Source organism: Drosophila miranda, chromosome XR (genome assembly GCF_003369915.1).
Source record: "Drosophila miranda strain MSH22 chromosome XR, D.miranda_PacBio2.1, whole genome shotgun sequence".
NCBI classification, from domain to species: domain Eukaryota; kingdom Metazoa; phylum Arthropoda; class Insecta; order Diptera; family Drosophilidae; genus Drosophila; species Drosophila miranda.
This window is the reverse complement of record NC_046674.1, coordinates 15,911,355-15,935,588: the sequence shown is the minus strand read 5'-3', so window position 1 is coordinate 15,935,588 and position 24,234 is coordinate 15,911,355. Positions and strand designations below refer to the sequence as shown.

Sequence of the window (24,234 nt, the reverse complement as noted above, 5' to 3'; positions counted from 1 at the left end):
TTGGAATTTTGGCAAAAACTGACCAAAAAGCATCTGCATAGTGTGTTTGCCCGAATCAAAGGCAGCTAAACAGTAAAGCCAACAGCAAATTGGCCAAGTTAAGCATGCGGTAGTACAAGTAAGTATCTGGTGCTTCTGCTACTGCTGCCGCATCAGGTTTGTTATAATTGCTGCTTTAGGGCTTACTCGAATTTTGGCTAACTGATGTTAGCCGTCTGTTAACTCCCAAACATATCAAGCAGAGACAGCAGAAGCGACAGCAGCGGCAGGTCTGGGACTGGTTAACCGCCTGGTCAGCCTCGGCAGACGTCGCGACGGCGCTGGCAGAGAGCGCCGCATCTTCATCTTAGCCGCTTTCGGTTTCGACCGCTGCCTTCTTCTCCACTTCTGCTGTTGCTGCCACTGGTGGTGCCGCTGCTGCTGCGGCGGCTATGGCGGCTGCTGCGGTCCGGGGCGAGTGTTAACAGCTGTCGCCCAAGTGAAGAAGATGCCTCTGCCTCTGTCGCTGCCTCTGTCGACGGTGGCGTTGCGGCGTTGCTTTTCGGGCAGATGGCGGGTCCGAGTATATATAGAAAATCTACAAGTTTTGATGCTTTAGTTGGTATTCCACACTCGACCTAGAAGTTAAACCAACTTAGCTGGGCATCGATCAAATTCAATTGACCATTGAATTTTGATACGATCGGTCGCGTCGTCTTCTTAGCCATTCCGCCAAGGATTACGCACGAAAAGGATTACCTAACGAAATCGGGATTAATAAATCAGCAAACCTCCAGTTTGAGTCTATAGCAGCTGTCCAAAAGTGTACACCATGGTAAAGCCACTCAACCTAGTTTCAATTGAATCCGTCCTAAAACAAACAATAATATTTTGTGTGCAAAAAGTGTCCAAAAAACAAGTGTCCCTCGGTGTGAAGACAAACAAGACATAGACAAGACAAGACAAGAGTTTCGCAAAGGAAAGAGTATCTGCAACATGGCAGAAGAGCAACACAAACAGCCAGGGAAGCAGGCAAATAAATTGCTAAAGCTCCGACTGCAGCTCGATTCCAATTCCAATCTATTTGCATTTTACATTTTAAAGATTGTCGGATCTGCGACCAAGAGCTATCTCCGGCTTTGCTGTCTCTGTTGATGCCAGTTGACATTTAAGCCGCTAAAAGTGGTTGACCGTAGAAATTGTGCAAGTGCCAAGCAAGTCCCAAGCTCCCATCCGATCCGATGCGATGCGAGTGGACTTTGTCGAACGAGTGCAATGTTACGCATGCGCCGTGTGGCCGCCCACAGAGCCACGAATCATCTTGGCTCGGATCGCCTCCGCTTTGGCCAAGAGTAGCATTTGCGTATTAAGCCATTAGGATGGCACCAGCTGCGTTCTGCCACTTTGGTTGGTTTGGCTGCTGTTTCTATGTCAGCATTGACATGACTGAAGATGAAATTAAAACGTGTTTTTTTTTTGTTTTTGTTTTCTGTTTTTCATAAATACATTTCGCTGGGGCTTCTGACATTTAAAAGATTGGTAATTGGCGTATTTAGGTAAATAGCCATAAAAACAATTACCTCAAGTTATATTCTAGACATTGCCATTGAGCTAACCATCAGTGTGCCAGTTGTCCAGCCCAAGACCAAGATATTCTTGGCTATCTTATGTATCGCTAAGTTGAGTGCGAAATTGTCAGATTTGTACACTTTCCAAAGATCTGTAGAGATCTTAGCTCCGAGACTATTTGTTGCTCCGTTGCGTCTGTAATAACTGTCTTAAGGTCTTGCCCTTGAGTTGGCTTTACCCTCGATCCAGTCTGAATCGGATTAATTAGCTGCTCATTAGCATAATGGGAATAAAGCCAGCTTCAAGATATCGATGAAACACAAGTGTCCTTTCACTTTCGCATTGACAAAGCAAGATAAATAAATATAATATTTTCTTTTTTAATTGCTAACGATTCTCATCTCATAAGTCAAACACGATCTTATGGATTTTAAAATTCTTTTTGTGTGTGTGTGTGTGTTTTTTTTTTAATGAAATTTCAAACAAGTTAGAACTGCCAAACGTTTGGGTTCATTAGCATAAATAATTTTCGAATCATTTACATACATTCAAAAAAGTTGAATATTTGTCGAAATTAGCAAACATTCGGAGGCAGTAACAAAAGACAATGTAGTGGTGCTCATCGCTGTATTTGTTATAATCCAACAGATTTGGTTATAAACGACACTCGAAGCTGTTTTTTTTATAATTTTTTTTTTATTTTTATTTTATGGCTGTGCGTATGCTAATTTCTGACTTTAGTTTTTCTCCCTATTTTTATGATTATTATATAATCATTGTCTTGGTTCTTTTGCGTAGAACTGGTCTGTCTCTCTCTTCGGGGAAGGTCCGGTTTCTGGCATAATAATCAGCTATTTATATACGAATCTCTAAAAATTCTGCGATGGGTGAATTGAGCTCATCGACCATCGAGTATCAACCAATTCGACGACCACTTTCATTAACGTTGACAGAGGCTAGTCGATGACCTTGCCGCGGATAGCCACAGCGACAAATGCAAATTAATACTCGAAACGGAATCAACGGAAGCCATAACTCAGAGCCAGAGATCTGCTTCCTCAGCTTCAGCAGGTTGTCGTTTGTCGCTGAGCATCTTCACTCGTCATCGCTGTGTTCCCATTATACATTAGCATTATGTTTTAATCACACGAATCTGCGAAATTTACTAGGTTTACAGACCAATCAATGGCGCCTCAGAGCAAGCCTCGGGTGGGGATGGGGGATCGCTATCCATGACCTAGAGATGCTAATGACTGTCAAAGTTGAATGTCTGTGTTAACATTTTCGAGTGATTTTCAATGCATTTATGGTAATGTGTCTGCGACTGATTTGAATACTTCACCCCGGACTGACTCGGGCTGAACTTTTCGAAGAGTTTTGAACCGCAGGCCATAGAGGCAGACGACGGCTCGGTTTGCCTTGCCTCGTCTCCGATTCGGGCCAAGCTGCCACTAAGCGTGAAGCGGCGATTAGTTCTTATAAGGCGATCGGGCAATTAGCCGCAATCAGCCGCTCGTTAGAGCCAGTTGTTAGTCGGAGACACTTGAACCTCTGCCACAAGCACTACGAGCACTACGACCGAGAAGCCATGCATCTCGATTTATCTCTACTTATTCTTAACCGAGTCTCCTTTCCCTTTCCCCACAGAGAAGTGCACTCTACGTCTTGGCGCTCTGCGCTGTGGCGGTGGCCACCACAACGGCCGACACGCATGTGGTAAGTAAACCCCACCCCCCCGAAAACCCACCACTGAAGCAGATTCCCGACTAACGAGTCCGTCCATTACAGCGCAAGGTCCGTGACGCCGACGGGTACTTCTACCCCACGCCGAAGGTGCCGTTCGATCTGCCCCCTCGCACCACTGAGGCGCCCTACACCCGTCCGCCCACGACGAGGCCTCCGGTGACCCGTCCTCCAACGACGAGGCCCCCGGTGACGCGCGTGCCAGCCACGTACTTGCCTCCTACCAATAAGCCAGCACCACCGGCCACTACTCGAGTGCCTCCACCACCACCACCGCCAAGGACACCACCCCCAACAAGGCCACCAACTCGTCCTCCAACTCCTCCCCCAACCAGGCCAGCGACTCGTCCTCCAGCAACGTATCTGCCACCCACAAACAAGCCTGCCCCACCGGCAACCACTCGTGTGCCTCCTCCTCCACCACCGCCAAGGACTCCACCCCCAACAAGGCCACCAACTCGTGCTCCAACACCTCCCCCAACCAGGCCAGCGACTCGTCCTCCAGCAACTTATCTGCCACCCACAAACAAGCCAGCACCACCAGCAACCACTCGTGCGCCTCCACCACCACCACCGTCAAGGACTCCCCCCCCAACAAGGCCACCAACTCGTCCTCCAACACCTCCCCCAACCAGGCCAGCGACTCGTCCTCCAGCAACTTATCTGCCACCCACAAACAAGCCTGCCCCACCGGCAACCACTCGTGTGCCTCCTCCTCCACCACCGCCAAGGACTCCACCCCCAACAAGGCCACCAACTCGTGCTCCAACACCTCCCCCAACCAGGCCAGCGACTCGTCCTCCAGCAACTTATCTGCCGCCCACAAACAAGCCAGCACCACCAGCAACCACTCGTGCGCCTCCACCACCTCCACCGCCAAGGACCCCACCTCCAACCAGGCCAGCGACTCGTCCTCCAACTGCACCACCAACACGTGCGTCCACTCCAGCACCAACCTACTTGCCACCCACCAACAAGCCAGCACCTCCAGCAACCACACGACCACCAGTGCGCACCACTCAGCCTCCTACCAGGCCCCCAACTCGCCCACCCACACCCCCTCCAACACGCCCACCAACACCACCACCAACAAGGCCTCCAACTCGCCCACCGACTCCACCTCCAACATATCTGCCACCCACTGCTCCCCCAACCACCCGCAGACCTCCACCACCACCCACCAGGCCAGCAACCAAGCCCCCAACTAGGGCTACAACTCGAGCAACTACTCCTGCGCCCACTTACTTGCCACCCACAAACAAGCCAGCACCACCAGCTACCACCCGTCCTCCAGTACGCACCACTCAGCCTCCTACCAGGCCACCAACCCGCCCACCCACTCGTCCACCGACTCCTCCACCAACATACCTCCCACCCACTCCACCACCAACCAGGCCACCAACTCGTCCCCCAACTCCACCCCCAACACGGCCACCCACTCCTCCACCAACACGGCCACCCACTCCTCCACCAACTAGGCCTCCAACAAGGCCACCTACTCCTCCCCCAACCCGCCAATCCACTCCTGCACCAACGTACTTGCCCCCCACGAACAAGCCTGCACCACCAGCAACTACCCGTCCTCCAGTACGCACCACTCAGCCTCCTACCAGGCCGCCAACCCGTCCCCCAACCAGGCCACCAACTCGGCCACCCACTCCCCCACCCACATACCTCCCTCCCACTCCACCACCAACCAGGCCACCCACTCGCCCCCCAACTCCAGTGACCAGACGTACACCACCACCAACTCTGCCCCCGACTCGTCCTCCGACTCGTCCTCCAACCAAGCCCCCAACCAGGGCCACAACTCCCGCACCTACGTACCTGCCACCCACGAACAAGCCAGCACCACCAGCTACTACTCGTCGTACTCCACCCCCCACAGTACGCACTCCACCCCCTACAGTACGCACTCCACCCCCAACTGTGCGCACTCCACCACCGACTATCCGCACTCCACCTCCAACGAGGGCTACTATCCCACCCACAAGACGCCCATCCAGCACCCCAGCACCTACGTACTTGCCCCCCACGAACAAGCCTGCACCACCAGCAACCACCCGTCCTCCAGTACGCACCACTCAGCCTCCTACCAGGCCACCAACTCGCCCACCCACTCGTCCACCCACTCCTCCACCAACATACCTCCCTCCCACTCCACCACCAACCAGGCCACCAACTCGGCCCCCAACTCCACCACCAACTCGTCCCCCGACTCGTCCACCCACTCCTCCCCCAACTCGCCCACCCACCCCACCACCTACTCGTCCTCCAACTAGGCCCCCGACTCGCGCCACTACTCCTGCACCAACCTACCTGCCACCTACAAACAAGCCTGCACCACCAGCAACCACACGTCCCCCAGTACGCACCACCCAGCCACCAACTAGGCCCCCAACTCGTCCACCCACTCGCCCACCTACTCCCCCACCAACGTACCTGCCCCCCACTCCTCCACCAACCAGGCCACCAACTCGTCCACCAACTCCTCCCCCAACCCGGCCACCTACCCCTCCCCCAACCCGTCCACCCACTCGCCCGCCCACCACATACCTGCCGCCCGTCACCACCCGCGTGACCCGTCCACCCACGCCACCACCCACCCGCAAGACCACCATCTACATCCCACCCCCGACAAGAGCTAGTGTGCCCCCACAGACGACCAAGCACCAGGGCTACCAGTACCCTAAGCCCAACATCCCCTTCGACTTCTAGATCTCGAAGGAGATCTAAGAGGTCAGAGAGCGTCTCTGGCAGCGCAATAGCTACTATATGTCTAGGGCTAGATATTGTAGATCTAGTCAATACAGTGTAACGATACTTCAACGCTTCGGGGGTGCTAGTGCTTGTGAGTGCTAGGAACCACTGGAGGCGCCAGCAAGGACGAAAATTGTTTGTTTTTTTTTGTATTCGTATTTTTGTAATTAATGAATCGCATACTCATACAACTGGGGATCATTGTTTCTATACGGTGTACCTATGTTGTACGGCTAAAAGTCTATCCAACTCTTGCTATGTTCTACCAACGCTATCGATCGACGTGTGTCTGTCTGTTGCCTATAACAGTCAAGCACACAAGCTCAAGACTATATAGCTCTATATTACGATTAAATAAACCTTTATTCGGATTGCTGAAAACCTGAACAATAAAATAAGATTTTCGAATATTTCCACGCATTTTCTCTTCCATCCCATCAATTGGACAACGGGAAATGAGCCCAGATCATGTCCGGGAGATCTCGTGGTCTTGTTAGCTTTACATCTATGGAGGGTTTCGAAAATGTTGGCCTCTACGACTTTGTTGGATGTTTGTTCCATACACTAACTTCTATCCTCTTTTTTTTGGTTTTAGTTTTTCTGACAGAAATTAGTGTCTCTTTGTATACCCAATGTATAATTTAAACTTACTCTTATCACGGCATTCGGTAAAGATCTCCTCCCTTTCGAGGTCTTACTCTTTAGGAATCCATGAGCGACTGAAAAATGGAGATTTCTATCCGCCAGGGCATGAGCACTTCGGATTGTTTAGCAGTCAACTTGGATTTCTAGTCATTTCACTGCGATCTTGAGCGTTTCATGGTCAATGCGTTTTTTAATATCTCTTTCTTTTGCACATGCCGGCAGCACGAAGGCGCCTCAGCAATTAATTTATTTGTGTACTTGTGCAAGTATTTTGCTTTCGCAGGCGCAAACTCTATTAAACTTTCTAATTAAGCGGTCGCCACTCGCTGATATTTATATATCTATATCTGCGGCAACTTTTTAGGCGCTGCTAGCGCCCAACTGCAGACAGTCATCGTTGCGATCCGCGATGAGGCAGAAGTCGCGCCAGGTGCCCACATTCACAGAGCGATAGGCAAGCCGAGCGGTTCGAGCAGCAGCCACCAAGTTCCGGAAAGATGTCCATGCAGCCAGCCCCAACAGGAGATAACGAGTATAGAACGCGGCAGAGTCCTGGCATTCTTCTAGCCACAACCAGGGGCAGTCACTGGATTATGGGCCTGTTATTCGTCCACACAATTGTACGTACATGTTGGGTTCTTCTGTTCTTCCGGTGGGAGTATGTATAGGATTTGGCAATCGAGCTTTCCTTTTATTTCTTGCAGATGTCTCTCATGGTAGTTAAGGTCGCCTCCACAGCAGCTCTGTATCAACACCAGCAACAACCACTGCAACCACTCAACGACATTGAGTCCACAGCAGAGACGACACCCAGCGACAGGGAGACCCAGAGCCTGGGCCTGAATCAGAACCAGAGCCAGATCCAAAGCAGCAGCGACATCGAGAAGATGCGTGCCAAGTTACAGCAACTGCAGCACGAGCAGCAGCAAGAGTATCTACGGCAACAGCAGCAGCAGTTGCAGCTGCATCTGCAACAGATGCATGCCACGGGAGCTGTTGGCGAAACCGCCTACTTATTGGAGCGTGCCGACCACGTCGCACCCGCCCCTGCGCCCATCTACGGAACATGGCGCACGAAAGCGAGACGGGCCCCACACGCCACCTCGGGTAACGATGTTGACGATGGGCATGTCTACGAGCGCCTGCCCAAGCGATCAGCGACCATGACACCTCTTCGTGGCGTGCTGCGCGATCAGATGCCCCGCCCGCCTCGCCTAGCCACCCAGGACACGCACCACCCCCAGATGTCCGGCTCTCCACCGCCGCCGCCCTCAACGTCCCTGCTGAGGCGCCACTATTCCGAGACGCCGGGCACTCTGGCCATGCGGGAAGACTTTAAGCCGAAACCCTTCCACTTTCCCTACGACGGTCCCATGCCCGAACAGTTCACCAAGGGCGAGGCGGAGAGGGAGCAACGCCCGCGGCCAGAGGTGAACAACATCCAGGACATCCTGCAGCACCTACACATAAATGGGTTGGGTCCAAGCAAGCTGCCACCGATGGTGATGATGCCCACGGGCCTCCATATTGCTGGAAGCTTCAAGAACCTTAAGAGCAGCGGTATCGGGAACTTTTTTCGCAGCAAGCGGAACAAGAAGCAGATGCAGTTCAGCATCCCATTGCCTATATCAATGGGCCACATGCCAATGCCAATGCCAATGCCCATGTCCATGTCCATGCCGATGGCCATGCCAATGCCCATGCAGTGGTACGGCCCGGGAGTGATGTCCCACCAGCGCGTGGCCATTGATCAGTTGTATCCATACAAGCCACGCTCCCCGCAGGACATCAATTTGCTGGCCATGCAGCAGCTAACACCCAACAAGAACGTGTCCAAGAAGAAGAATAAGAAAAAGCACCAGAACCAGCAGCACCAGCAGCAGCAGCAACAGTTGACCCAGGGCAACCACAATCTCCTCCTGGAGCACGGCAGTCAGCAGCACTACGTGGCCGATCCTTTTGGCCAGCACCTGCCACAGCCAGTGCTCGGCCTAAATGCCACACGACAGCCGCTGCATAAGCGCATTCCCTTCAAGCTGAATCTGGACATCTATCCGGTGATGCCTCCCTCGCGTCCCGCTTCAGTACTCCGCAATCCTTTCCAGCAGGAGTACGCGATGCCTTCGCCGGCAGCACTGACTGGAACCACGGCCGCCGCCTACCAGCATCTGGGTCCCGGCGTCTACCAGACGCCATTCAAATTCCCCACCCAGGCGCCCCATCCAGGCCACATGCAAATATCCTTCCCCGACCAGGCCCCGCGACTTAGCCAGCAGCAAGCTCTCTATCAGTCTCAGGCCCACAAATTTCCGCCTCCCAAGAGCGTGCATCCCGATGAGGCCATCTATGGACATGGCCCGGCTTATGGACATAGCCTGGCGCAAGGACAAAATCAGGGCCAGAGTCATTGGCAGGGCCACAGCCATGGCTATCCACAAGGTCAGGGCTTGGCTCACGTTCAGGCTCTGGGTCAAGTTCAGGGACAGGGTCAGGCGATGGAGTCTCAGTCTATAGAGTCTCACACGAGCCCCATTATGCTCCATCTGAATGTCTTTCCCAAGCAGAAGCCCACGGCGACAATACGCGCTTCCACGAATCCGTTTTACAACAACAACTTGAATCGGAACACGATCTACTCGAGTGATCTGCCCCCACCCAATCCCCCGAGCCCCATCGAGCCGCGTCAGGCAGGCAATGGCTCTGCAACACCGGCAGCCACTCATCCGCAACACCATCATCAGCAACAGCAGCCGTCACAGCAGATATCTCTTAATCAAACCCAGCAGCATCATCAACCGCAAGTGAATCGCTCCAGTTCCATCTCTCGCAGCGACCACATGCCCCTCATCGACTTCGAGCATCCGATTGTGGCCGCCGACTTGCCAGAGGCGCCACATCCAGCCTCTCTTGTCAGCCACCGGACCGATCATCGCCACCACAGGGCGCAGGGGCATCACCCTATGGATGAGCACTTTCGGTACCAAAAGAACGCCAATATCGAGCAACTGGCGGCCGAGGCACAGACAGCATCTCTCTTCCGCTTTCCCGTCGAGGATCTGATACAATTCCACGTGGACGATGCCCTCTAACCATTAACTGTATTAGCTGTATCACTTTTTTTTTATTCTTCAGTTAATGTAGAAGTTAAATCATTATAAATGGTTTCTATTACAAACATATTCAACAAAAATAGTATGAGGGCATTCATCGACTCATCCATTGAACAAAACAGTGCCTTGCTGAAACCTGAAGGCTTGGTTCTTTTTTCTTTAAATGAGCCTGCAAGCAGGTATTTTACTAAACCTGAAGCTTTGGTTCAAGCAGTGCGCCGCTGAAACCTGAAGGCTTGATTCGTGTTCCCTATATGCCTAAAAGTATGCAGCGCATTTTCTGCGCAAGCCCAAAAGTACTATTAGGTTTGTCCCGGCTTAGGCATTCCATTGCCAATCGTTTTGCGAAATGGGACACAAACCAAAGCCAGCCGGCAGCAACAAGAAACCAGTACTCGGCAGCAGCTGAGAGCCAAGAACGGGCGAGGCGGCAGCACCACAGCAACAGGTAAGAGTCACCTACCAGACAGAAGGTAAACAGGCGTCGCTCCGTCCAGACGTTGCCGCGCTTCGAATTCGAATTCCGCCGTCCGTGAGTGAGACACCAGATACAAGATACAAAAACATACAAAACGGCAACAACAAGAAGTCGCTAGCGGCCTGGCCAAGATCAAGTTTCGGACCTTAGCGTCATCCATTCGCCGTTTTAAGAGTGTGTGTTTTTTTGCGTGCGTTGTTGGCCAAAAGCGAAACGAAGCCAAAATATAATGTGAAATGGCTGGACTTAAATGGGCATTAGTGTTAATTATTGTCTGAGGGTACTTTCTGGCTTTGCCCAGGCTAATTGCACTTCAGTCAGAACTACAGATCTGAGGATTTTACATATGCATTTTGCAGAGGAGCGGTCCGCTTCCTGAGAAAGGCATTTTTTCGCTCCATCTCACTCACTCACTCACTCACTCTCTCTCTCTCTCTATCTCTCGGGGTATCTCCCTCTCTTTGTTTTTTTTTTTTTGCCCAAAACGAGAACTCGTAGATACATATGTGTATTCCTATACCTACTACATGGACTATACTATGGCTCAGAGTCTGCGGATTATAGCAACGAGTCTGTGTGTGTTTTTCTGCGTTCGGTTTCTTGGCTGCTTTTGGACATTTCCGATTTTAATAACCTTGCCGATGATTTTGACCAGAAGACTATATACATAGCCAGCGAAATATGTGTAATGGATAATCATCAACAGCCGTATGTTGTATCGATATAGCCATGTCTAAAATCGAATATCTATACCATCCGCAACGGATCTGCAAGGGTACCTAAATATTCGGCCCCCGAAGCTAGCCTTCTTTTCTTCTTTAGTTTGCTTTTCCGCCGTCGGTCCCTCTGCTTTCCCCGCCTGTCTGTTGTGTGTTTGTCCGTCCGTGATGTGTGTGTGCCTGCGAACTGGTATGTGTGTGCCAGCGAAGAAAGCCATCATCGCGCCGTTTGCCAATCGCCAAGAAGTGCCCAATGATCGGAACTCCCAGCCAGCAGCAGCAGCAGCCGTCGCCTCATCATCATGTGCTACTTTTCACATGTGCATAAAGTGAAATTTTCTGTCCGCTCCCGCAGCGTCTTACAGCTCTTGTTCAGCTTCTGGACTAGAAAATGGTCTTGTTCACTTTTTTGCGCATCGGCAAATGTACTGAAAGCTGTAGCCACACTGCCGCTGGCAAAGTTCAAACGACAAGGCTGCGATTAGCAAACTAAAACAGCAGACTCAGCCAGATTCCAGCAAGATCTCTACTATTGCCACTCCATTATTCGTACCATTGTGCCGACAAGGCCAACTGGGGGCGGGTGTTGCAGCTAACATTGAAAAAGTTATTGTTTCGGTCCAAGTAAATGACGAGAAATTTGGTTTGCATTTTCTGACAGTCAGCAGTACGAGCCACAGGCCCCTAGAACGAGCTACGCGCGGAGTCAAATCGAAGCTGTGTCGATCTATAAAATCTATGTGCCAAATACTAGAGTAAACAGCCACGAAATCTCGGCGAGCTAACGGATACAGATACCTAACGGCATTGAAATTAACAACGGCAACATGTTGCCGCTGGGGCTGCCCCTGCTGCTATTGCCCCTGATGCTGCTGAGCTCCACCATGGCCCAGCTGCTGAATCATCCGCCGCAATTTGTGCCCGGAACAGGAGATATGTCCCGCTTCAGCCTGTCGGAGAACACGCCAGTCGGAAGTCCCATTTACCAGCTGAAAGGTAAGTACTGCCATCTCAAATTTGTGGGTGCTACACAAAAACAAATTCCAGACCAATTTTTATTGCTGTAGCATTGTCCGTAAATCCAGAATTTCTTTTCGCGGGCTTTGTGCGAGATCTGGGGCACTGGAATAGTCTGCATTTTATTAAAATTAGTAGCACGATGAGCCAGGAGAGGCCCATTTTCACGTTTCATAATTTTATACGAAATTGCTACATGGCTTTCATTGCAGCATTGAGACAATGTTCAACAATAGCCCAGTTCCCACGCAGTTTGCGGAGATGCGATGCCTTTCACTGGAAACAGTTTTTTGTTATTGAAAATATAAAGCCCCACTAGCGCCATGAGAAGGTAGGCCCTGGGGATGGTAGAGCATTTGATTAAGTATTAACTGAGTGCTAAAGAATGTAATCTTTAGAGGCGGGCGCTTGGAGCTCAATAGACAAAATGCAATCACATCTTAACAATGCTATGCCCAGAATATTATGTTCAGAAATGATCATACAACGAAGAAATATCTGAGATATAGTCAGTTTTTATTAAATTCTGTTAAAACTATTAGAAGTGTAGTATCATAAAGGAATCTCCCGCCTTGAATCTGCTAGAATCAGATAGTGAATCAAACCCTGCTTTCTGCACACATAGTGTTTTTTTTTGTAGCAAGAACTTCTTTAAAGGGTATCCCCGCTTCGATTCGAACACATACTGCCTCTTCGCTGGCTTTTTAAGTGTATAATAATTTTGTAATTTTGCTTTTGGACATACCTCAAATTACCCGTGCTGACTTTCATTTCTTGGCTAGGAGTTTTTTTTTGGGTTGGCTCTGACCACAACGCCACCTACTTTGAGGCAACCTTGTGCGGGGTATTGGATTATTATTATGGTAGCAGCACGTTTACAGCATATCGGCCTCAGATATGAGCATATTCATATATGTATATACATACGATTACACAATGTGAGTGCAGTAAAAAATGCATTCTCTGATCTGGCAGAGTGTGCGATAAACCACAGACAATCGCAGCTGTTTCTCTGTTTCTGGCTTTTGGGGTTTGCATTCGCCAGCAATCGTCCAAGAATGCAGTTTGGTAATCAATTAACAAACAAAAACAAACAAAGATACATATGTATCTGATAGGTTGACATGCGGAAATGCATTTGAACACGTTTGTGCGTAGCAACAGAGCCAGATCCAGAGATCCGGTAATGATGATTATTTGTAATGGGTGCCGTCATTAGATAGTCTCGCTTTTGCTTTAGAACACTTTACACTTTTACCCCGATCGAGAGTGCCAATCAATCGAGAGTCGAGAGCAATCAAATGGCAATCTTGTCTCAATCAGCATAGGGGAGGCCTGTCACCGTCACTCCCTCAAAAATTATTATTTAACAACCAACCCACTGAGCAGATCTTGTTTGCACTGGTGCACCTGCTCCACTGCTCCACAGTTGACACCCTAACACAGAGGCCCAGTCCCCAGTTACAGATGCGATGCATAGACATGGAGAGGCCTGCAATTTGATGCCACTGCAACTTCATCAGGCGCGCCAACTTCATAATCAGATGGAGCATTGTCTTAACTGGTTGTTTGGGGGCTGGCTGCTGAGCGTGTGCCAAATCGCCTTGGCCTGGCCGGGTTGTTGCTGTAACTGTAACTGAGACTGCCTCTGCGACTGCGACTGCGACTGGGTGAGCGGCCTCTCAGCAGGTTCGTTTTGCAAGCAGCATCCGTGAGATACAAAACACGTTTGTTGCGTTTGAAATCAAAAGTGCCAGGCATAAAAACACATAGTCAAACACTTGAAAGCTCAATTGAAAAAAACTGGCCAGGCCATAAGAAAATTGCTTTGCCTAAACTGTGAGCCAGGAAGCAATTGTCCAACTGCATCTGGTTCATAGCTCCAGATGGGAAATCCATGCCGAATATCACCAGAATTGCATAACTTCATTATTCCCTGGGAATCTACAATCGATATGTACAGGTTCCTTGTTCGAGAGTTCTGAAACTGCATCTGGTTTATGGATCCCGATTACAATTAAATCTTGGACTAATTGAAATCGAATATTCAATCGGTTTTCATGAACCTTTAGATTAATTCAGCAATTCCTTTCAGTTTTGTCTTAAGATTTATTTAAAATGGGTACTTAATTACGCATTCCGAATACCATATGAATGGAGTGGCTAACCAAACGAATAATTGTCCGAATGTTGGCACATGGCGGTTGCATTGGGCGTTTTTCTCATTTTATCCAACTGAAAAAACAACATATTCAGTGTGTAATAGAGAGCCAAATATTAACAAATACGCTTCGCGAAGCGTGAAATCACAAATTATTTCTGCCGCATCAACAGCAAGAGTAACTACCACAACAATTACAGACACATCCTCCCCCGCCGAGCAACGATCGGTTAGCTGGGATGGGACAAGTGAAAAGAAGAAAAGCTTTTCCACATCTCGCACGTACCCGCAATTACAGTGTTCATTCATCTTTTCCACTTTTCCCCCAAAAAGTCTTACCAAAACTTTTTTAACTCATGTGTACATACGAGCAACAGAATTCCTAAAGAGAAGAGAAAACAAGTAAGAACGGGCTGGCAAAGCGTGACTTGACTAAAAAATATCCTACATATAACTTATATTCCATGATAAGATTATATTTTCATAAATAAATAGGTAGAGAGAGAGATCTCTCCACGTTGAAGAAAAACTGACAATAAAATTAGTGGAAATTAAAGTTAAATTTTAATTCAAAATAATTTCAAAAACTAAATGTTGTTGCAAATACTACATTAAAAATAGATTGCTTCAATTATGCCTTGCTTATCTTTTTCCCTTATCCCATTCCTATAAACACAAATAAATGGCGAGCGAGTGAAACAAAGAGTTGTAACTTTGACCCGCTCACTTACACATTACTCTGGTGATCGTTATCTTCTTTGAAATCTTTATAAGTGTTTTATATCGCACCGAAAAAGCGTTGAAAATTAAGTGCAGTGAAGTAAAGAAATTGGTTTCGTAATTTACTGTGGCCTTCATTTTGTATTTTTTTCGGAAATGATATCTTCTCGTTTCCTAAAGTTCTGCATTCTTAAATATTCGCATTAATTTCATTTAAATCAATACACCCCCTCATCCTCCATCTACAGGGTATGAATATGTGTAAACCCGAAATATAAGTTTGAAAAGTTGAAACGGTCACTCACGCGCCAATGCAAGGGGAACCAGTGATAGTGCGGCTTGCAGAGTGGGGGATACAAGCAGCGATCATAGCAATGGAGATTGAAGAGGGGAACGGGAATGCAGCGCGCACCGGGTTGGCGACCGCAGTCGGTATGTTTTGGGTGTAGCGCTCGTAAAGCTGGAGGAGCGGTTGCCGTGGTTGTCTGTTTGCTTCCCGCTTTTGAGTCGTGTCTTTCTGGTCGTGCTGCAATTGTCGGTGCGCGCAAGACCCGCTCCCATATACATACATATACCCAACAACTCTTAGATCCCCCACTCCCGGAGTACCCGCTGAATGGATAAAGCAAACTTGAAAAATCTGTCTAGCTCCATGGCAGGCAGCAGTGCCAAAAGCAGTTTTCCCGACCGCTTAATGGTCTGTTTTTCTTTGTAAGCTTTTTTGGGTTCATTTCATTTCTCTCCAGTTATTTTCCCTCCATCATTGCTCTGAAAGAATTTCTAAGTAATTTCGTGGTGCCCTTAAGCTGAGATCTGGCTTTGGTATTTATATTTTTTTTGGATGTACATATATTTCCTGCTATTAGACTGGAGCAAAGAGAAAGAGAAATTGCCAGGTGAATGACACAATCCACTTAGAGGTAGACACAGCCCCGACTACTTACCGACTGCCAACTCCCAACACCCGACCCGACTTCAACTTGTTAGTTGGCCCTGTTTTACCGGCACAGGGCACAACGAACGCATTCGACTAGAAACATAAGGCGAAGGAGGTTGTGGGAACTAAATTAGCATTTTTCACACGCTTTTACATAAGCCCCCGGGGAGTCGGGGAGTCGGGGAGTCGGGCAGTAGCACTACTGAACGACTTCCACGAAGTGACAGCCTGGCTCGGATAACTCGTAATTAAAGCAATGAGCGTGTCAAACTGTGGGATAGACGGATAGACGACCAGCAGACCGACAAACCGACAAACCGCTTTAGTCTACAACTAATTTGTTGCACTTTTTCCCGGCCCACTCTCTCACACAGGCACCGACCCGGAGGGAGGCCGCCTCAAGTACAGCATAAGTGGGCCAGTCTTTTCGGTGGACCGGGAGACGGGCGTGGTGCGGCTGCGGCAGGAACTGGATCGGGAGACCCAAGATACTGTCGAGGTGATCATCAGCATCACTGATGAGGGCGTCTATGGCACAGAGCCCAACACTGTGTCTCAACGTCGCGAGATACCCGTGCGGGACTACAACGACAATCAGCCCACGTTCATCGGAAGACCCTACACTGCCAGCGTCAGCGAATCCTTGCCAGTAGGAGATGAGCTAAGCGTGAAGCCCGCAATCATAGTGGTGGATCGCGATGAGGGAATCAACGCTGAGGTGCAGCTTAATTGTGTCGAGGTGAGTGATAAAGAATTATTTCTTTCGGCACATTTCTTTGACAGTTTCTCTGCCTATTCCCATTCCAGGATAACGACATCTGCGACATCTTTGCAGTGCGTGCAGTGAAACTCTCCGACGGGAACTACACCGCTCGAGTGGCTTTGAAGCAGCCGCTGGACTTTGAGAGTCGTCCATCGTACATTATGACCATCTCGGCCTCGGACAGTGCGCACGAGAACCGCCTCTCCTCTTTGGCCACCATTTCCATTAATGTGATCGACATTCAGGATCAGCCGCCCGTCTTCACCAATGCCCCCTACTCCGCCACGGTCCCGGAGAACACACCAGCCGGAGTCAGCATTCTGACCGTCAAGGCCATAGATGGGGACGTGGGCATACCCAGGGAAATATTCCTTTCGCTGGAGGATGAGCCATTTGGTCACTTTGAGTTAGTGCCCTTCGGGGATCCCAGGGAAGGTACCGCCGTTCTGCAGACCACTTCGGAGCCACTGGATCGCGAGAATGCGGAGATTCTGCAGAACGGAGGGGTCTACGTGTTCTCCATTCGTGCTACGGAGCTGATTGACGGAGCCATTCCCGCCGAGCACTCGATAACGAGAGTCACCATCGTGGTAACGGATGTCGACGATCACCAGCCCACGTTTAGCGCCACCCACTTTAACGTCTCGATTTCCGAGAATCTGGCCAACGGTATGCCACTGCCCGGTCTCTCGATATTCGTCGATGACCGGGACATGGGGGAGAACAGTCGTTACCAGCTGGCCCTGCGGAACGTCGCCAATTCAGACGCCGTGTTTGCCATCTCACCCACCGAGGCTCAGGGTCGAGTCCCAGTCGTGGTCAAAGTCTTAGATGCTAGTCGCTTAGATTACGATGTCCCCGATCCATCGCACCGCAAATTCGAATTCGATTTGGTGGCCCTGGTGAAGGGCGTGCAGAAGGCAAAGGCTCGTGTGGAGATTCACCTGCTGGATGCCAACGATAACGCCCCAGTATTCGATCAGCCCACATATCGTTTCACCGCTGCCGAGAACCTGGCCACAGATTACCTCATTGGTCATGTAAAGGCCACTGATTCAGATTCCGGGGAGTTCGGACACGTTCGGTATGTGCTCAAGGGCTTTGGGGCCGACAACTTCAACGTAGACCCTGAGACGGGCGGCCTCTACCTACAACGTCAGCTGGACTACGAGAAACAGAGCAGCTACAGTCTGACCGTTGTGGCCATCGACGGCGGTGGTCGAGAGTCAAATGCCAATCTCTTCGTCGGCGTTGTCGATGTCAACGACAACCATCCAAATTTCGAACACAAGGAGTACAGTCGCACAATCCGCGAAGGAGCGGCCATCTTTGAGCCTCAGTTCTTCGTCCGTGCCCATGATTCGGATGGTCCCACCCAGGGCAATGGACGGGTGACTTATGGCATAGTCTCGGAGAATAGCATAGCGGGGAATGTCTTCCGCATCGAACCCGATACGGGAGAGATAGTGATCCAAAAGGCCGCCCGATCCATGGACACAGAGCGTGGAGAGTACGAGCTGACGGTTTCTGCAACAGATTTTGGTAAGCTTCGGGAAATACTCCGCTTACTTGGAAAGGTTAATGTTAATGTACATTTTGTCTCTTAAGGTGTTCCGCCTTTGTCAAACACCACTCGTGTCTTGGTTCGAGTGGGCATCTCTGGCAATCAGCGTCCCATTTTCAGGGGACACTTCCAAAATATGGAGAATCTGCCCATCATAGGTCCGCCCAGCTATCGGGTTTCCATTCCGGAGAATGCCGCACCAGGCTATAATGTGACCTCTGTCTCTGCTCACGATCCCGATGGCTTGGACAGCCTGCTGCGATATAGGATAGTGGGAGCCAATGATAACTTCGAGATTGATGAAGAGTAAGTATAGGTTTTGGATCCATTAACTGCTTGAGTTTTAATTAATGAATGTCTTCTTTTTTGTAGATCCGGTGTAATCACAGTCTCAACGCAGGCCCACATCGATCGCGATTCGAATATGAATAGCTTTGAGATCATCGTGAATGCCGTGGACTCGGGTACACCCATCCCCGAAACTGCCACCAGCACCGTATATGTGAATGTAAAGGACATAAACGACGAAAGGCCGAAGTTCGAGCAGGCCAGCTACGCCGCTTACGTATCCGAGAGAACGGCCATTGGGGAGAGCGTTCTGCGGGTGAAGGCCATTGACAAAGACCTCAATTCACGCCTGGAGTACAGTCTGCTGGGTCCGGTGAAGGCGACCACCAAGGCTGGTGTCAGCATCACCAACCGCAGCAGCTACCGGGTGCAGGAGGCCTTCCGAATCGACAGCCAGAGTGGGGAGATCTTTGTGAACAGCTCGCTGCGCCACGATGTGGCAGCCATTATCATCTTTACCGTGCAAGTGCGAGATCTGAATGCAGAGGTGGACCCCGAGGGACAGGTGGACAGCACCGAGGTGACTGTCTATGTGCAGTCCTTCCAGGACACCAACCCAGTATTCAAGAACCCCAGTTGGAGCAGTTCCCGACCCGTGATAGACATCAAGATCAAGGAAGAGATGCCCATCGCTAGTGCCCTGTTCATTCTGCAGGCCGAGGATCCCGTGACCCGGCAACCCATAACAAGCTTTGAACTGATCGAACCCAAACAGGTGGACTACTTCCAGATATCAGAGCGCACCGGCGAGGTCAACCTGAAAAAGCGCCTTGACTACGAGGTTTTGGCGGAGACGGGTAACGGTCCGGAGTTCGAGCTCCAGGTGCGGGCCAGCAGTGCGGATCGCCAACGCAGTACCATCAGTCGCCTTAACATCACCGTGGAGAACGTAAACGACAACAGTCCGCGTTTCGAGCAGAGCTCCTACCGTGCCACAATCATCGAGAACCGGATGCACCCGGAGAGGGTTGTGCATGTGAGGGCGCTGGACAAGGATGCCGTACTGAATGCAAGGGATGAGCGTCTGGGCTATCACAAGATCATCTACTCGCTGCAGGGCGAGCACGCCATGCTCTTCGAGATCAACAACATCACCGGTGAGGTGGTCGTGGCTCGCGACCAGACCATCGATCGGGAGAGGACTCCGCACATTCGTCTCCAGGTGAAGGCCGAGGACTCGCCGGGCAAGCCCACAGATGCTAAGCAGAGTGTCGTGGACCTGCTGATCGATGTGCTAGACGTCAATGACAATGCCCCGGTGTTTACCCAAAAGAAGTACAGCACAGTCATTCCGGAGAATGCTCAGATCGACTCGTTCGTTCTTCAACTGGAGGCTCTGGATGCCGACGAGGGCCTGGGCGGGGAAGTTCGATACGAGTTGGTCAACGAGGGAGAAGCCAACGGCCTCTTCAAGATCAATCCCCAGACGGGTTTGCTCTCCACCCGCCGTAATCTCACTGGCAAGGGTCGAGCGGAGCCGTACATCTTGATCGTCCGTGCCCAGGACAATGGCAGCCAGCTGCCCAAGCAGCCAACTCTCTCCTCCGATGTGGATGTGCGGATATTCATCGGCGATGTGAGTGCCAACGATGGGGTGCCATTTTTTGTGGCACCTCGGGTGGGACAAATGGCTAATGTTACTGAGGTAAGACCCAATTATTGAAGTGTATTTCGACATATTAGTACAGCCTATACTTTTTAGAATGCTGTTATTGGAGCGCCAGTATTCCAAGTGATTGCCAATGATCCGGACGATGAGAGTACGCCCTCAGGGACCATAACCTATCGCATTCTCCCAGACACGGCGGATGCCGAGACCTTCGCCATTGATACCCAAACAGGGCTGATAACGACAAGGCAATCGCTGGATCGGGAGACCAAGAATATGTACAAAATCATCCTAGAGGTCAGCGACAACGGACAGCCCAAGCAGTCGGTGACACGAATCTTGCAGATTGCTGTGCTGGACGTGGATGATCACGAGCCGCGATTTGCCAGGGAAACTGTAAGTAATCTTAAGGGAGATACGAATAAATGTATCTTACTGAACGATTTCTCAACAGGACGAAGGACCCTTGACCATGTCAGTCAGTGAGGAAGAACCGGCTGGCACCATTGTTGGTAGCTTCACTGCCGTGGACGAGGACATGGGCGAGAATGCCGCTATCGATTATGTCATTGTTGAGGGCAACAACGAACAAATCTTTACCATCGAGCGAACCAACGATAGCCTGGCCATTCTCAAGACCAGCCAACCTATCGATCGAGAGCTTGTCGAGTCCTTCACGCTGACCGTCAAATGCTTGAAGTTGGGGGAACCCAGTTACAGGTTCATCGGGGATCCCTATGATCGCCAGGATCCCTCGCAATTGCGCGTAACCATTAAGGTTCTCGATATCGACGACAATCTGCCGCAGTTCGAGCAACAAGATCCCACCGTGGGCATTCGCATCAACGTTCCCATCGACACGGTTGTCACCACATTGCGTGCCAGCGACGCTGATGCCGAGGCGCCGCCCATTTCTCTATCCATCGAGAACGTCACCTTTGTTCCACAGTTCTATAAGCGGAGTCGGAAGCTGTCCGTTGGCAATCTGCAGAACCTGTTCACCCTGAACAATCGCACCGGGGAGCTGCGCACTGGCGGCTCCTTTTTGGACTACGTGGATGGATACTTCCTCATGCGGGTGGCTGCCAACAACTCCGCCAAGCCCAAGCGCCAGGCACACAGCCACCTGAAGGTGTTTGTCATTCGCGACAAGTCCCTGCTGAAGTTCGTCTTTGCTCGCCCGCCCAACGAGATCCAGCACAACATTCGCCCATTCCAGGAGCAGTTGCAGAAGAAGCTGAAGCCACTGGGTCTGGAACTGCATGTCCTCGACACCCAAGTCTTCACGCGTCCCGATATGAGTCTGGACTTCACAGCGACCAGCTCCTGTTTCCAGATGTTCAAGAACGGGGCTGCCCTGTCCCTCAGCGAGATGCAGAAGCTGATGAATTCGCAGCAGCTGCGACAAGAGCTTATCGATATCTACGCCGCCTTCGGGGTCAGTGAAGTGGAGTCGTGCTCGGTGAGAAGGATCCATGCAGCGGCTCTCTTCGCCGGAATGTTAACCTCGGCGGGGGCCTGGCTGGTCTTTTTGGCCGCCCTTATAGGCCTGGCTGCTCTGATTTCCCTGTGCACCGCCTGCTGTCTGAAGAAGAAGTAAGTAATTTATCTTCTCTGGAAGCAGTGATGATGATGCTAATGGTTCAATCTCCCACCCAGATTTAAGAGGCACAGCAAGCGGAGTCTGCAAGCGAGTTTGCGTTCGCCCACGGAGCACACACCCACATCATATAGCTACTCGATGCCCGCCGTTCTCTACTCGGAGCCAATCTACGGGCCCTTGTAGCCGCAGCTTATCTTCTGCACGGTCAGATCCAGGTCCCTAGTAAACTAGTGCACAAGACTTAAGCCCCGTTTCGCACCAGCAACATCGCAGATCCAATGGGAAGGGATCTACCTTTGGCAGCTGCGAATCGGGAGTTTGATTGGCAGAGGGAATGCCAAAAAAGTCCATATATAAGCTTAAGCGTACTATGCGCGTGATCTAGTATGTATCGTACATATCGTATATAAACTAAGAGAGGTTAAACTGTATAAAGTCTAGCGATTATCCATCTGAAAAACTTAGCCTAAGTAGAGTCAGTTCTTTGTGTCATTTGCGCGGAAATACGGATTTGGTTCGAGGTTGGGTCGATTTTCTGCTCTGATTTGCCCGGACGGATTTCGCTTGCCTCGAATCTGCGGGTTTTTTTTTTTTATTTTTTTTTTTTTATTTTGGTACAAATAGAATGCATTAATGCATTATATAAACCTATTTATCTTATCGTATATTTGCCCATAACATGTCGAACAAGTGCAAAATAAATATCACTCGAAATGCAGACCAATTCCAGTTCCATATTCAAATCCTCGAACTCCACCCATCCCATGATGATGATGGGGCCCTGTCGTCATCAGAGTCGGAGTTAGTCATGTGCGTGCCGGCCGAATTGAACTGAATTTCCCATTTTCAAACAGAATGCATATGTTTCTGCTATTAAGTAAATATATTTATACTCGTACTATATACTCGTACGAAACTAAGTAGTTTGTCGAATGTGAACATGTGTGCAAATAAATTCTGTTAACTACGAAAAATGTGAAAGCTAAACACGAGCATTTAGTTATTTTCCAAAGGCTTCCGCCGCGTTGACGTTGGGTATATTGAGTTCTCGTACCTGGGTCTGGGATTTACATACTCGTACGTAGGTGTGAAGTGATATGCAAATGAATTTTTTCCCCACTAAAAGCAATCAGGCTGCTGGCCATACCCTTCAATATGGGAAGTTCAAAAGGTGCAACTTGATGTCTTTTTGAGATAGCATCAAACTTAGTAAAGCATTGAGGACATTAAAAAAGATAAGGTTTAGTTTGATATCATGTTGGTATAAAGATTTGTTTGTGTTCTCTCTTCGTATGCACATACATGTATTATTAACCTTTTCTTCTTTCTATTGACGAGAAATTCTAGCCAGCGTGGTGCAGTAATTCCTCTGGGAAGTACTACTGCCTAGGAATGTTTATATTCACTCCCATCTTCCCACTATAATCCATAAATAATCTTCAGCATAGTCCAGCAATTTATCCTGACCAGACGCCAAGGCCTGAGTAATTAAAAACTTCTGAAATGCTCCGTCATTCGTTGGCCTTATCCCAGCTCCCTTTTTTTAACATTTTCAAGAACCATCAGATCGTTGCTCGAGTTGCTAACGACACGCTCTGTCCAGATTCCAATTAAAGTTGCCCTGCTTATAGTAATTGCAAATTCTCATTTCAAATCCATTCAGGAAGTGCGTCACTATGCAGGCAAGTGTAAATGTAACGTCCAAAGCAAACATTCTAGCCAAAGGGAAGGGAAGGGAAGGCCAGGGAGCCGCAGATGGAGGGAGGACGGACGAGGAAAAACCCATAAATAATATATATTGTTAAAACTAATGTGCGGCGCTCATTAGCCCCTGGCAACGAGAGAGAGCAAACGAACAGGGGATGATGCTGGCCCAGCCCTTGGTTCTAGTTCCTGTTTCTGTTCCTATTCCTGACTAAATCAAAGGGTGCAAGATGAACTGTACTGTTCCGTTGGGCTGGCTCCGGGGGTTGCTGCTGGTAGTTCCTGCCACACATCCATCGACTTATTTTTATAACTTTTTAAAGCGAAACAACATCAACAGCACAAGACAGCGAATCAAGTGTTTTTCGAGTCGGGTCAAACCTTTGGGGGGTTGCTGTTGCTAGCCCTCACAGCGCAAAGGAGACTGCGTGTTCCTCAATTTAAAGCAAAATTTTACAATTAGCATAACCTGCATTGCAGCTCACATTGTTGTTTTTGCCAAATCACCTTCCACTTGAACAGTGATTGATGACGGCGATGGCGATGCCATCCTCATAAATCACACTTCAGAGCCGAGTGACAGTGCGAACCCCAGTAAACATTGACAGCGCCAACTCATGAGGCCCCCACGTTTCGGTAATCGCCAATTAATTCCATCGGATGGATGGATAGTTACGGCGCCAAAGAGCTTAAGAGTGTGGGAGATCCGCAAGTGTTGGCAGCTTGCGTTCTTTATAGACCCCATATTCCATCTACTACCCAGAGATTCAGATACCTCTATGCCCTGCAGGTGTCCTGTGCTGTG

General features: G+C 49.8%; 3 protein-coding genes across 5 annotated transcripts; all 3 read left to right on the top strand.

Moving 5' to 3' along the window:
• The first annotated feature begins 587 nt into the window (after window positions 1-587).
• Window positions 588-6,461, top strand: LOC108150943 (proline-rich extensin-like protein EPR1). 2 transcript variants are annotated; one of them, XM_033387545.1, is made up of 4 exons: window positions 588-814; window positions 3,196-3,264; window positions 3,337-3,443; window positions 3,474-6,461. In XM_033387545.1, the coding sequence occupies exons 1-4, from the start codon at window positions 812-814 to the stop codon at window positions 6,007-6,009; spliced, it is 2,715 nt and encodes a 904-aa protein (XP_033243436.1). In that variant the 5' UTR covers window positions 588-811; the 3' UTR covers window positions 6,010-6,461. The 2 variants fall into 2 exon arrangements, with proteins under 2 accessions (XP_033243436.1, XP_017134766.2); XM_017279277.2 differs by having other exon boundaries at window positions 3,337-6,461.
• A 665-nt stretch (window positions 6,462-7,126) lies between these two features.
• On the top strand, window positions 7,127-9,858 carry LOC108165324 (chromatin modification-related protein eaf-1). Its single transcript, XM_033387534.1, has 2 exons — window positions 7,127-7,316; window positions 7,401-9,858. Exons 1-2 carry the CDS (start codon window positions 7,194-7,196, stop codon window positions 9,783-9,785), a joined length of 2,508 nt encoding a protein of 835 aa, XP_033243425.1. The 5' UTR covers window positions 7,127-7,193; the 3' UTR covers window positions 9,786-9,858.
• A 420-nt stretch (window positions 9,859-10,278) lies between these two features.
• Window positions 10,279-22,708, top strand: LOC108150938 (cadherin-87A). Of its 2 annotated transcripts, none has more exons than XM_017279267.2 (9): window positions 10,279-10,338; window positions 11,665-11,999; window positions 16,213-16,577; window positions 16,646-18,143; window positions 18,210-18,471; window positions 18,538-20,158; window positions 20,216-20,518; window positions 20,577-21,718; window positions 21,782-22,708. In XM_017279267.2, the coding sequence occupies exons 2-9, from the start codon at window positions 11,831-11,833 to the stop codon at window positions 21,906-21,908; spliced, it is 5,487 nt and encodes a 1,828-aa protein (XP_017134756.1). In that variant the 5' UTR covers window positions 10,279-10,338; window positions 11,665-11,830; the 3' UTR covers window positions 21,909-22,708. The 2 variants fall into 2 exon arrangements, with proteins under 2 accessions (XP_017134756.1, XP_017134757.1); XM_017279268.2 differs by having other exon boundaries at window positions 10,285-10,458.
• The last annotated feature ends 1,526 nt before the right edge of the window (window positions 22,709-24,234 follow it).

What these genes read in the sequence shown, in the direction of transcription:
- LOC108150943 (XM_017279277.2), top strand. An exon ending in CAACGGCCGACACGCATGTG is followed by an intron (nt 3,265 to 3,336) that starts GTAAGTAAACCC and finishes CGTCCATTACAG; the next exon opens with CGCAAGGTCCGTGACGCCGA.
- LOC108165324 (XM_033387534.1), top strand. Translation starts at nt 7,194, where the DNA reads ATGTCCATGCAGCCAGCCCCAACAGGAGATAACGAGTATAGAACGCGG. An exon ending in TGTTATTCGTCCACACAATT is followed by an intron (nt 7,317 to 7,400) that starts GTACGTACATGT and finishes TATTTCTTGCAG; the next exon opens with ATGTCTCTCATGGTAGTTAA.
- LOC108150938 (XM_017279267.2), top strand. Translation starts at nt 11,831, where the DNA reads ATGTTGCCGCTGGGGCTGCCCCTGCTGCTATTGCCCCTGATGCTGCTG. An exon ending in TCCCATTTACCAGCTGAAAG is followed by an intron (nt 12,000 to 16,212) that starts GTAAGTACTGCC and finishes TCTCTCACACAG; the next exon opens with GCACCGACCCGGAGGGAGGC. An exon ending in TGCAGCTTAATTGTGTCGAG is followed by an intron (nt 16,578 to 16,645) that starts GTGAGTGATAAA and finishes TTCCCATTCCAG; the next exon opens with GATAACGACATCTGCGACAT.